A 13,142-nucleotide genomic window follows, 5' to 3' on the forward strand; every position below is an offset into this window, starting at 1 on the left:
GGTTCTCTTCGTAATAAACAGACTTTAACAAGGAGAGATATCAAACTTTGCATGTTATACACTGCATTGGTTAGTCCCTTGCATATATTTCAAACTGGCAATTTCAGGAACAACTGTTTCATTTGTCTCTTGAATGTAAGCATTTAAGCGTCCAATGAAAGTAAACACAACCACCCTCCAGTTTCTCCTGTGTTAAATGAAATTACCAACAAGTCCCAAGGGAGACCATCTTGGTGGTATTGATGGCCTGCTGTTGGGAGAACCGCAATAAACTTAAGTGCCTCCAATCCTCCTCTTATTTCATGCCTTTTTGTAAGAAGCCCCTTCCATTGACCCTGATCAAAATGATCATTAGTAAGTAGATGCTGAAAGTGTTCTAATCACTTTCAATTACGGATACATCAATATATTTCTCTATATGCATATTAAAAATGTTATTGCTGTAATGTTGGCTCCTACAGATTAATATAATACTCAACATTGTGACTGTAGAGATTTTGGACCACGGGTCAGCACTCCAGACAGTATTACAAGACAAACCAATAGGGACAATGAAATACAAGCCTCTACTGTCAGCTCCCATCATTTAGGCCATCTACAGTCAGTCCCATGAGCCACTGTAAACAAAAGATTGGGGTGCTTGATCACTGTACAGCTAAGTCATCTGAGCTGACCAGCAGGTTGAACCTGGAAGTAGATCCTACAATGCAAAATAGTTGTAATGGGCTATTTGGGCGCTCCCTTTTTGTGCGTGTATAAGCAACAGTTGTTCAGTCATTGTTAAAGTGAACATGCTGTACAGTGGGACACTTGACTGCATGCTGATATCGTCACCAAGATGGAAAAGTAAATTTACTGGTCACATTGTCTGACGGGTGGAGAAATGCAGCCATATTAGTTTCACTAAACAGCCAAAATCTCTTAGGTAAATTCTTAACGTATGAACACTACACATATAAACTAGTTCTTGCCTAGCAGAAACATCCAAATGTTGGTGTTCTGTGAGTATTGTAAAAGGGCTAACGTTGGTGGATGCACTGTGATGCAGAAGTAGTTGCAGGGGTGCTGGGTCATAATGGAGGTCGGGGTGAGCTGATTGAGGCCAGGAAACGGGAATGCTTTAGTATTTGGATTCTTTTTCTTGCGATCACTGGATACGAGCTTCTGAAAATACTTCCAATACAGAGTCAAGGGTGTCTCCCCTTTGCTGTTAGTGAACATATGTTGGCTTGAGAGTTTCAGAGATGGAGTCAGGAAATGTCACAATGTGAGAAATGCAGCAGTGCAATGCACGTCTTGTGCTTTCAGTGCCCTTGTCTGCCTGTATATTTACAGTGAGCCCCGAGAATAATGTGGCCCAGGATCCATATTTTTGTTTTATTTGGGGAAGAGTGCTAACAATTGACTTTGTCCATTTGTAAACTTGAGCCCAAATCATCTACTAGATTAAATTGACATGACCTGACCCCGGCCATACATTCACACTTGCTCCTCTCTGTGAAGTAGAAAGACAGACATTTCTCAGACCCTGTTTCCATTAAGCAGTAACATGTGGTCTGATTCATCCGAACACAAGTGGACAGCTCTGTCTGTGTGTTCTCACCTGACGGTAGCATGCGTCTCCACATGTGTCTTCAGTGACCACTTGTGATCCGATTCCACTTCCCCGCACTTTATGTAAATTAACGCGTACATCATTCCAAATGCGTCGCTGTTTTTAACCGTATATCGGCCAGTTGCGATACAAATCTTCCTTAGCCAAAATAAAGTTTGAGAAATGTCTGCATGGAGCACAGCTGCATAATAATAATAATAATAATAATAATAATAATATAGCACTTTTTTTTAAACGGCAGTTTACAAAGTGCTTCGACAGAGGGCAGTTAATCACAACGAGAATGACGCCATAAGGCTAAAAACAATTCAAAGAACCAGACAGAGCAGGAACAATCTCAAGACATTCTCAGATACAGAAAATAAAAGCTGAGAGCAGTGGTGAGAAGTGCAGCTTACAGTACCTCATCGCTCCCTGAGCCACCATCCAATCCTCCCTCACTCACGCCCTGAGTGTCCTGGATATATCCCGTGTTCTATGATTTTCCTCTTTTCATTTCTAACAGACCCATTTCAGTTTTTGCCCGTACATGCCCGGTGTCTCCTCTCTTTCTCCCGTCCATAGATGAAATTAAAACATTGTGATAATTGCTCAGAGCACAGCTGGACTCAAACGTCTGAGACTGTCTTGGCCGTTCGAGTGTACTGTGTACATGAGAAACAAGGCAGTTGAAAGTTGTTGTTCCCTGTTTATCACAGCACAGCTCGCTCGGAGCGTTCAATGACAGAAACATGGTATCAAATTGTTTATTTTAATCAGTATGCGCTTAGAGAGACGGGTGAGCGAGAGAGAGGTCCAAGTTTTGGGTCATTTACTTAATTTGTAATGTGTAGGTATGTTTCATGTTAAAACTGAAATAGAAATACTTAAGTAGTTATGTCTCGTATTAGTTTGTCCTCTCGCTATTGACATAATGTGCATGCGCATATATTCAAATTGTATTCAAATGTGTTGTTTTTTTTTTACAGCAAATATTTAAATGTAATTTTGGAGCAATTTGACAACCCTAATGAGTATGTACTTCTGCTTTGGCAGGGGCCAGCAGTTGAGTAGGCAGTCCCTAATGTGGACAAGAGTCACATACCCGATCTCAGTACTATCAATATGGACACATGTGGCCTGAACCACCTCCGAATTTGGTTTTTGACATCCGATCTCAATGCGTCCTGACAGTGTTTTCACCTGTATTTTGAGCTGTCCACTTGTGTTTGCATCACTCAGACCACATGTTACCGCTAAATGGAAACAGGGTCTGTGTGTGGGGCTCCGTAATGGTTAAGTCTTGACACCTCTACGCAGTAGGGGACTTTAAAAAACCCTCTGATTTGTATCAGCCATATTTAATATAATTTTTTGTGTGTCTTCTAGTACTTGGGTGTCCCAGTCAAACATCCTCAATCGCCACGAGAATATTACTTTGTAAAATGCATCACTGCAGCTGGACCAGCAAAGTACTTAAAGATGATTAAGTGTTCCTGCTGCATTCAAATCATTTTGCCTCCACAACTCCTGTCAAGCATCACTGTTGCACATGACAAAGTTGTACTCAAAACAATGATTATAATGATGATAAATGCACCTGTTTACCTTGTGGATTTCTCAAACTGCTGACCTTTGATCAGTTCCTGTCAAATTTAGCAACCACACTTTATTCCACTACACAATCGACAAGCATGTGGTCAAGGTGCTTTGAAGTGCACAACTTTAGCCCCTTCCATAGTGCGGTCCCGCAAATGTCCCGCTATATTGCCAGAAAGATCTGTGCTGACGCAAAAGGCGCGATATTCGTGCCCATTCATAGTGCAGTCCGGCATCGCAGAACGAGGTGGGAGAAGACGTTGGAGACGTGCGACGGCTGCACAGTAGCTAATATGTAGTGCTAATATGCTACACAGTGCTAAAATGCTACACAGTTAGCTCTGTAGCAGTACAGTATGTCTGTGCTACAGCAGGATGTGCTCACTTAGCGACCTCTGTTTGTTTACAAAGAGCACCGGGCACTGCACAGTTTTTCCGGTTTGTTTACAATCAGTGGCGCACACCACGTGTACAGTTAGCATGCAGATTTGTTTACAATAAGCGGCATACGCTGTGCACAGTTAGTGGCGGCGGCAGCAGTTGTTGAAGTGGGAGGCGTGTGTTGGACGTCACGCGCGACGTCAAATATTCCGCCTTACTGGGATGGCCCGTTCATAGTGGTCCCGCTTCCAACAGCCGTTTCATGCTGGGACATTTACGGCTCTGTAACATTTCACCTACACTATGAATGCGCCCGAATTGGGATGCCGGGATCAAATGATCCCACTAATTTTCTGCCTCCCAGAGGTAGTCGCAGAGGCGGAAAATTGGTGGGATAATTTGTTCTCATGGTTTGGGTCATTTAACAGAATTTTACAAAATAAGAGCCAGGTTTCAAACAAAGGGACTCTTAAGTGGATGTTCCTTTACAAGGTGCTCCAAGGCCAAGTTTCAGATAGAGCCTGAGCTCATCAGAGCTGTCAGCTCCCCCCAACACACATACACACTCACTGACACTGTTCCACCACTGCTCCATTAATAATAAATGACCTCTGTGTGACTTAGGAAAGAGACTGCAGTCCCGAACATGCTGTCTCTCTGTCCATGGTACTGCTCACTCTAATTCACTTTCTGCCTCAGGTTTCTAACTACCCCTCCCGAGTAGCCATCAGTGCCCCTAACAACAGCCAGTGTGTCTTGATCCTTTGGTAACTCAGCTTCATACTGAATACGCAATTAAAATGATCATTTTGACACTAGTGAACATGTCTAGGTTTGGACTGGTATCCTGGGCAAACTTATACGTTTAGATTTATTAGACTTCAGTCATGTGTGCAAGCCTCAATTAGTTTTGCACAGTTGAAATTTAGGGGTTTGCCAATCCGCCTGATGCAGTTTTCAATTGAATATATGCCAGAAAGACATGGCAAATTGTCATTCTTTTTATCTCCCAACTTCTTTGGAATCAGGGTGTTACTTTTTGTGTTTATCTACTTAAGGCTTACCTTTTCTTCCTAAACCACCTGTCTCCACAAAAGCAGCTTGAGGGTTGAAGTGTTGGTGGACATCACAGAGGGTTTGGATATCTCATAGCTTAGTGTCCAGAGCCAATAACCTCAATATTTTTGGTGTTTGTCTATAGGAGGCTGGTTCTGGGGGCGAGGCCAAAGGACCAGACTCAATGAGTTTCCAGCGACATGTCCGAGAAGTCAGGGCAGAGCACCAAGGCAAAGGATGGCAAAACAAAGTATGCAACCCTTAGCCTCTTCAATACCTACAAGGGTAAATCTCTGGAAACCCAGAAAACTGCAGGTAAGACCCCAGTATTATTCGCTGTTAGTCGTGCACAGTATTGCATGTGATAGCTAATGAGAGAACTGTATTTGGAGTATACAGTACAGGCCAAAAGTTTGGACACACCTTCTCATTCAATGCGTTTTCTTTATTTTCATGACTATTTACATTGTAGATTCTCACTGAAGGCATCAAAACTATGAATGAACACATATGGAATTATGTACTTAACAAAAAAAGTGTGAAATAACTGAAAACGTGTCTTGTATTTTAGATTCCTCAAAGTAGCCACCCTTTGCTTACTAGAATATAAGACATGTTTTCAGTTATTTCACACTTTTTTGTTCAGTACATAATTCCACATGTGTTCATTAATAGTTTTGATGAATCTACAATGTCAATAGTCATCAAAATAAAGGAAACGCATTGAATGAGAAGGTGTGTCCAAACTTTTGGCCTGTACTGTATGTGTATTGCTTGTTTTGTCTTTATTGATTTCAGTTATCAATGCTGTATAATATATCTCTAAGGATGATCAAGTGTGTTCCCGGGCCTCCAAAAATCTAATATTGCACTTCTTTCTTTTAATTCTTTCTTCATTCCAGTGGCTGCTAGACATGGGCTCCAAAGTTTGGGCAAAGTTGCTGCTAGCCGGCGCATGCCCCCTCCGGCCAACCTGCCCAGCCTGAAGGCAGAGAACAAGGGAAACGACCCCAACGTCAACATCGTCCCCAAAGACGGCAGCGGCTGGGCATCTCGACCTGAGGGAGGGGAGGAGAGGTAAATTCAATACCTTGTGCATAGACCAAGATTATAATAGTTTTGGATTTTTCCTTAGTTTTAGTTTTAATGTCGTTGTCAATTTTTGTTTTCAAATTCACTTAGTTTTAATTAGTTTTTAGAATGAGTCTGCTAGTTTTAGTTTAGTTTTTATTAGTTTTAGTGTTAGTTTTTTTTTTTTGTAATGGGGTATTTGTTGGGTGGGAGATTCAATAAGGTCATAATAAATGTTTCCTTTGTCTGATCCATCTCAGCCCCAATAAGTTTATTAAGTCATAAATCCAGATAGATGAAATTTATTTGATTTAAATAAAATTTGATTTAAATTTGATTTAATATCAACCAAAAAGGTTTATGTATGAAAAAAGTTGACAAAGACGAAAACTAAGGACATTTTCACTATATTAGTTAGTTTTTGAACTGCAAAATACAGTTTCAGTTAGTTATCATTTTTTAAAAACTCTCATTTTTATTTTTATTTCAGTTAACGAAAATGTTTTTTCAATTCTAGTTTTCGTTATTTCGTTAGTTTTTGTTAACTATAATAACCTTGGCATAGACGCACTAAAACTAAACACTAATCCCTTTTGTTAGCGTTCTTCTGCAAATGAAGGTCCATGTTAAGAAGAATATCTGAAAGTGTCTAAGTTTGAGAAGTCTGTCTTCTATATTTCAAATTATGAATGTTGTTGGAAATTATCCCATTTTATGTGCCACAGGCAACAGGAGACGCCCCCACCTCAGATCAAACCAGCAGTGCTCCAGCCTCCAGAGCCTCCTATTGGGGGCAGCCGATCCTGGGCCAATAGCAAACCACCACAGCTTGACGGTAAACTTGCTCTTAACTCGCTCCCTAAACGTTACACCTACTCATAAAATGCAGATTACCTATTGGTCCTTCTTCACATGTATGTAGGAGTTTGTGGAAATTATCCAGCACTTTTCCAACTTGTTTCCAAACAAACAAAAGCACACTCTTCAGTTGGTTTACAGCACTCCACAAATTGAATGACTGTGATTTTTACATTTTAAGCTGATGTTTGCATATGTGATCTTATTTAATGCATGTTGTACTGAGCTATTAGATAACTTATTCATTATGTGGAGCAGAAAAAACATACATACCTTGAGCCACTTCCCATATTGTCTGCAGTTTTTTCTCCATCTGATGTTGAAATTAAAAAAGGGGACATTTTCTGATTTGTATGATTAATATCTTGTCTTCTCGTTTGATTTACATGTCTTACACTTGAGGGCATCATACCAACTCTCTCACAGAATTGTGGCTGGAAGAAGAAACATGTTTCTATTTGTTTTTATACCATATACTTTGTTGAATAGAAATTTATTTCATCCCAATCGTACTGGGGTGTTGGCAGAAATCTCAATGGTGAAAATGTAAAAACCTCAACAAATAAAACCAAAACTATGTCCATGGCTAGATGGGTCATTTCCTCTTTTTTGTGCTGCAAAACTGACCACATGGACTTAAACCGATAATAATAAATAACAAATACACTGTCAAACTAAAAAAAAAAAAAAATTATTACAGCCTATATGGACCATTTGATCTCTACAAAATGTGATGTTGGGTTGCAGGGGGTGCTGTACACCAAATAAGGATTAGACCTTTCAATACTTCTCTGTAAGTCACTGCATTGTATTCCATTTTAGGATTTCTGTCCATTCATAATAATGTGCTTATATTGTACAGGAGCTCCACGTGTGAGCAGCCATTTTCACCAGGAGTTCCCCAGCTTACAGGCGGCTGGTGAGGCTGAGAAAGGGGACGGTCAAGAGGAGGAGCCTTATGGACCAGGCCCCAGCCTCAGACCTCAAAGTACGGCCACAGTCATGCTCATAAACATATTCAGTGTTTGCCGATTGCTCTGTTTTTCTGGTCTTACAGGTATTTTAAGTTAGCTGAACAATAAATATCCCTCCTTCTGTCTTGTTAGATGTTGGCAGTTGGCGTGAGGGTGGAGGCAGGAATTTGAACACTGCGCCCAGCCCCCCTGAGATGGAGAACAGGGCTCCAGAGGAGGGTAGTCCAGCCCTTGGGACCTCTACGCCACCAGGGGAAGCTGATGAGCCTGTGCGAAACGTCACCACGGAGGTTCTAAGGGAGAAGCGGGACAGCAGGGAGAGGTTGCCCCCCACTGCTCCCCCTCCTCAGCCTAAACTCAATGGGGGGCAGCAGCCTCCTGCTGGGGTGCCAACTCACTTTGACCCTGCTTTCAGGAGCATGATGCCACCCTACGTGAGTCACAGTTTGATGTTCTTGACAGACCACATTATCAGAGCTATCAAAGCTACAGTTTCAAGCTGTAATGGTTGTTTCTTCTTGAGCCTGCGTGATCATTGCTGTGTTTGTCTTTTTTAGATGTTTCACGCCTATCCTCAAATGACTTTTGCCCCGGGTCAAGGAAACTTCCGCTACCCTGTACCACAAGATGGAGCAAAGTGAGTTCCCATATTCATGACTAAGCTAAGATTACACAGAAGCACATTATTCATATCATTATATAACAAATGTTATTGCTCAGTTTTGAGTCCTGTGCACAGATTTGGAAAATGGCACATAACACTGCCTGTAAGAGCCATTTTGCTTTGATTGTTTAATTGTTTGTTTGTTTTGCGCCTCCCACCACCGGGTGGAGAAGAGCGCTCATTATGGGTTCTGATGTCACAAGTTAATAAATGCACCGGTGTATGACTGATTGTTGTGAGATGCCCGGGAGGCACACAGTTTTTTGACTTTTGTAGTGACCCGATTGCTACCGTATTTTCCGGACTATAAGTCGCAGTTTTTTTCTTAGTTTGGCCGGGGGTGCGACTTATACTCTGGAGCGACTTATGTGTGAAATTATTAACACATTATTACCGGTATATCATTTCACATGTTATTTTCACACTAAACCGCAAGAGGGCGCTCTAGGCTGAGTACGAGGATGAGTCTGACGTAAGCGACGTAGAAGAAGAAGCGCCGCATCTTCTACCTCCGGAGTTAGCGGAGTTGTTTAAAAGTGACACCGAGGATGCAGATTTTGGATTTTAGTTATTTGCAGTGACACGGATGGTTTGGTAAACTTCTTAGCATGTTATTTATGCTATAGTTATCTGAATAACTCTTAATATGTTATGTTAACATACCAGGCACGTTCTCAGTTGTGTCATGTAACGTAAGCATACCGTACAATTATTCAGCCTGTTGTTGCCTCTATTCTATTTTTATTTTAAATTGCCTTTCAAGATGACATGTCTGTTCTTGGTGTTGGATTTTATCAAATAAATTTCCCCCAAAAATGCGACTTATACTCCAGTGCGACTTATATGTTTTTTCCTTCTTTATTATGCATTTTATGGCTGGTGCGACTTGTACTCCGGAGCGATTTATAGTCCGGAAAATACGGTACTTGAAAAAGATGCCACTAGTATGATGAGACCCCTTTCAAAGTGTTTTACGTGCTGAAATGTGATGTATAAGTTGGAAGATATAACTTTATTTGTTTAAGAAGGAAGTATACCTTTGTTTGGAGACGCTATAATAAACTGAGTTAATTGATATACCGTAACTGGACATTTCATTTGTGCGCGTAAAACACTTTGAACGGGATCTCATCATACTAGTCGCATCTTTTTTCGAGTAGCGATCGGGTCACTACAACTGCCCTCATGTCTCAGTTCCTTGTATAGATTTGATTAGAGGTAATGATTATAGTACTACAAGGTTCCCATGGTCATGAAATTCCTGGAAAAGTTATGGAATTTAAAAAACAGAATTGAAAAGTTATGGAATAAATGGACTGTTTTGGAATTTTTTTGGAAATATGGCTATAATGTTTTGTCTAATGTTTAAAATGTAGTCTATAGTTACATTAAATTCCATTCCATTCCATTAATGTCCAGCATTATCGCAAAACGAATCGTACTGGTTCAAAGCTAAGTCATGGAAATTTGGTAAAATATCATGGAAAAGTTATGGAAAAGTTTTGAAAATTCATTGGTGAAAAAGTGTGGGAACCCTGGTACTAGACCAGATGCCATAACAACCTTTCCGCCTTTTTCGTTCTGTTGGATGGTCAGGTGTCCTCGCTCAGTACGACCCCAGCAGGCTCCCCCTCAGTCCTGGCTCCAGGACCCAGACAGACCCTCGATCATCAGCGCAACAGAACTTAAAGAGCTGGACAACTTGGACACTGATGCTGATGAGGGCTGGGCAGGTTAGTAGCAAAACCTGTAAATGTAAGCGTTAAACTTACAGTTGAAGTTAATTTCACTGTAATTATGGTTTTTCATCAAACGTGTCTGTTGGTTACTGCAGGAGCTCAGATGGAGGTGGATTACAGTGAGAAACTAAACTTCAGTGATGATGAAGAAAACCAAGCTGCTAAAGACAAAAGAGAAAACTGGTGAGTATTTCAATCAATGGTATCGTTTATACAGTACAGGCCAAAAGTTTGGACACACCCATCTCATTCAATGCGTTTTTCTTTATTTTCATGACTATTTACATTGTAGATTTTCACTGAAGGCATCATAACTATGAATAAACACATATGGAATTATGTACTTAACAAAAAAAGTGTGAAATAACTGAAAACATGTCTTGTATTTTAGATTCCTCAAAGTAACCACCCTTTGCTTACTAGAATATAAGACATGTTTTCAGTTATTCCCTTTTTTGTTAAGTACATAATTCCACATGTGTTCATTAATAGTTTTGATGAATTTACTATGTCAATAGTCATGAAAATAAAGGAAAAACATTGAATGAGAAGGTGTGTCCAAACTTTTGGCCTGTACTGTACTTAATTACATGTTTAGTGAATGTATTATATGTGTTGTGATATTCAAGAACAGGACAAAATATTATGTAAATTCATATATATTGCAGCTAGAACACACTGTGTAATAGATTATTTAACATATTACAATTGGCCTCACACCTGGTTGCTGAACTGGGGAGGTTGTCAGTTGAATTGAAACTTAAATATTCAAACTTTATTTTTCAGGGAGTGGATGGGTAAAGTGGAGCGTATGAGATCTCGACCACCAGATGGCCAGGAGGGCTGGAAGGAGGGTGCTGAGGACCGCGGAGGCAGTAAAACCTCATGGGCTGATGCTGATCCAAGAGCGCCATCACCTGGCAGTATGGGGCAGTACAATAAGGCAGCTGCTCCACAGGACTACCAGGTAGAGCTGGATACGTATTACACAAGCCTCACATCATGTCTGCACAGTTACCTTTAATGTGATGAGTCTGTATCTGTACAAATTTCTCTTTTCTCTAGGGTGGCAGTCGTTCTGTCGCTGGCGGAGCTCCACGTGGGGCCAAACCACAGGCTGTAGCCGCCCCTGGTCCAGACGAGGACCCTGAAGCCTGGAGACAGAAGCGAAAGAAGGCTCCCGAAGTCTCTGAAGCCGTAGAGCGAGCGAGGCGGCGGAGAGAAGAAGAGGAAAGGCGGATGGAAGAACAGCGGCTCGCTGCATGTGCTGAAAAACTAAAACGTCTCAATGAAAAGCACCGGCAAGCAGCCGAGGGCAAACCTGCCCTGCCTCAGACCACCAACGATGAAGCAGAAGCTGCCCAAGAGGAAGAGTCCTTATCAGTTCCTCCTCCTGTATCCAGTCCTGTACCTTCGATCCCAGTTTCACAATCACAGGCCCCAATCATACAAGCTCCTCTACCTGAGAGGGTGGATCTAGAAAGGGAGAGGATGGAACGAGAGAGTGTAGAACCAAGCATCGAGGAGGTGGAGGAGGAGGAGGAAGAGGTTCACTTGCCTCTGCAGCCCAGCCCTCCCGTCCAGAGACCAGTGGCCGTAGCTCCAGAGCCTCAGAGCGAGGGAGAGAGCCCCTTGGTTGAGGTGGGCCCCCTGATGGAGGAGAACCAGGCAGACAGGACAACAGTGCCTATCCGAGACTATTTCAACATGGAGGACAACAGAGGTTAGCATGCTCACTTTTTTTTCAAATCTGCCTGTAAATAATCCTTGTATCGTTTTTTTTTATTTATTTTTTAAACATATGTTTATTGCACACATTGCACATACAAGAAAAATAACAATAATGATAGCAATAATTATGATAAAGAATAAAGGGGGGGGGGGGGCATTTATAACCACAAAATAAATAAATGGGGAGAAAAAAAGTAAATATATACATACATATGTCTATATACACACACACACACACACACAGATACATAAACATTTCAGCAAAGCTCTAAATGTGTATGATAAATCAAGATAAAATAAAAAGATAAATAAATCTTCAGTTCAGCTCATCATTCCAGCCGTCTACTTCAATATCATTTTTCTCGAGGAAATTACAAAAAGCCTTCCAGATTTTCCAAAACTTGTCAAGCTTGTTTTTCGTGATGTAGATTTTTTTTAGTAGAAAGACATCCCTGTTAGCCGCTGCGAAGTAGTACAAGGTTTATCAATCCTTGTATAGTTGCAACTGACTTGCCATTTTCAGTCACAGACGCCAAATACTGTTGGTTTTGTTTTCCTGCAGTGGATGAGCCCCACCTGTCTCTGCCTCACATGGACACCCCGAGTGGTGAGGAGGTCCCTGTTGTACCACCACAGCTGGAAGGAGAAGCAGCAGCTGCTATGCGTCCCGCTCTCACCTCAGGCTATTCCAAACAATTTCAAAAATCTTTGCCACCTCGTTTCCTCAGACAGCAGGTAAGGATGTCCACATCAGCCATTTTTAGTTAATAACGGCTAGGGTGTGACTTGCTAAATCATAAAGTACTTATAGTTACAGTTCACTTATTGCACAGTAATACAAAGGTACTGGCACACATTTCTATATTTTAAAGCATTCTTATTTTACAGCATTTGTTCACAACTGCACAGTACTGTATATAATTTTACTTAATTTCTTATCATTTTTTAATCAAAATGTATGTTTAATTCATGTTTAATTGAACCTATGGCTAACACTTTACAATAACAACTAAATAATGTTTATAGATGGTTTATAAACCAATTATTAACATTTACAAAGTGCTATACATATTTAATCTTTAAATGTTTTCAACCAATTTCTTAAAGGTATATGAATCATTTCAAAAATTAATGATTAACAATGACATTTCGTGATCAGTGTTACAACCATGATTACAGTTGGGACACCTGAAAATGTAATGTTATAAAAGTAAATGCAATGATTTGCAAATCCTTTTTGACCTAAATTAATTTTAATACACTACAAAGACAAGATATTAGACGTGCAAACCAATTAACATTTGTTTTGTTGTAATTATTATACACTATTTGGGCGATTCTCATGAAGCTCTCTAAACTCTGTCTGTGAAGATTATAATGACATACTTTATTAAACTAAATATGAATGAACAATATAGCCATAAGGAGGCACAATTCATTGTTTTGTGTTAAAATAATCTATATTTTTAAACATA

At 40.5% G+C, this 13,142-nt stretch overlaps 1 protein-coding gene across 8 annotated transcripts in view; it reads left to right on the forward strand.

Moving 5' to 3' along the window:
* The window catches only part of prrc2c (proline-rich coiled-coil 2C), a 36,251-nt gene that overhangs the window by 1,329 nt on the left and 21,780 nt on the right, over positions 1–13,142 (forward strand). For 6 of the 8 annotated variants that reach the window (XM_059340505.1, XM_059340510.1, XM_059340509.1 and 3 more), the window contains exons 2-12: positions 4,776–4,945; positions 5,533–5,707; positions 6,427–6,536; positions 7,422–7,547; positions 7,666–7,967; positions 8,091–8,170; positions 9,785–9,930; positions 10,032–10,119; positions 10,723–10,903; positions 11,002–11,659; positions 12,230–12,402. In XM_059340505.1, coding sequence (XP_059196488.1) covers positions 4,831–4,945; positions 5,533–5,707; positions 6,427–6,536; positions 7,422–7,547; positions 7,666–7,967; positions 8,091–8,170; positions 9,785–9,930; positions 10,032–10,119; positions 10,723–10,903; positions 11,002–11,659; positions 12,230–12,402 — 2,154 coding nt within the window. In that variant the 5' untranslated portion in view covers positions 4,776–4,830. The remainder of the gene's footprint in view (positions 1–4,775; positions 4,946–5,532; positions 5,708–6,426; positions 6,537–7,421; positions 7,548–7,665; positions 7,968–8,090; positions 8,171–9,784; positions 9,931–10,031; positions 10,120–10,722; positions 10,904–11,001; positions 11,660–12,229; positions 12,403–13,142) is intronic. The other 2 variants (XM_059340506.1, XM_059340512.1) reach the window with 1 other exon arrangement.

Source organism: Centropristis striata, chromosome 9 (genome assembly GCF_030273125.1).
Source record: "Centropristis striata isolate RG_2023a ecotype Rhode Island chromosome 9, C.striata_1.0, whole genome shotgun sequence".
NCBI lineage: Eukaryota > Metazoa > Chordata > Actinopteri > Perciformes > Serranidae > Centropristis > Centropristis striata.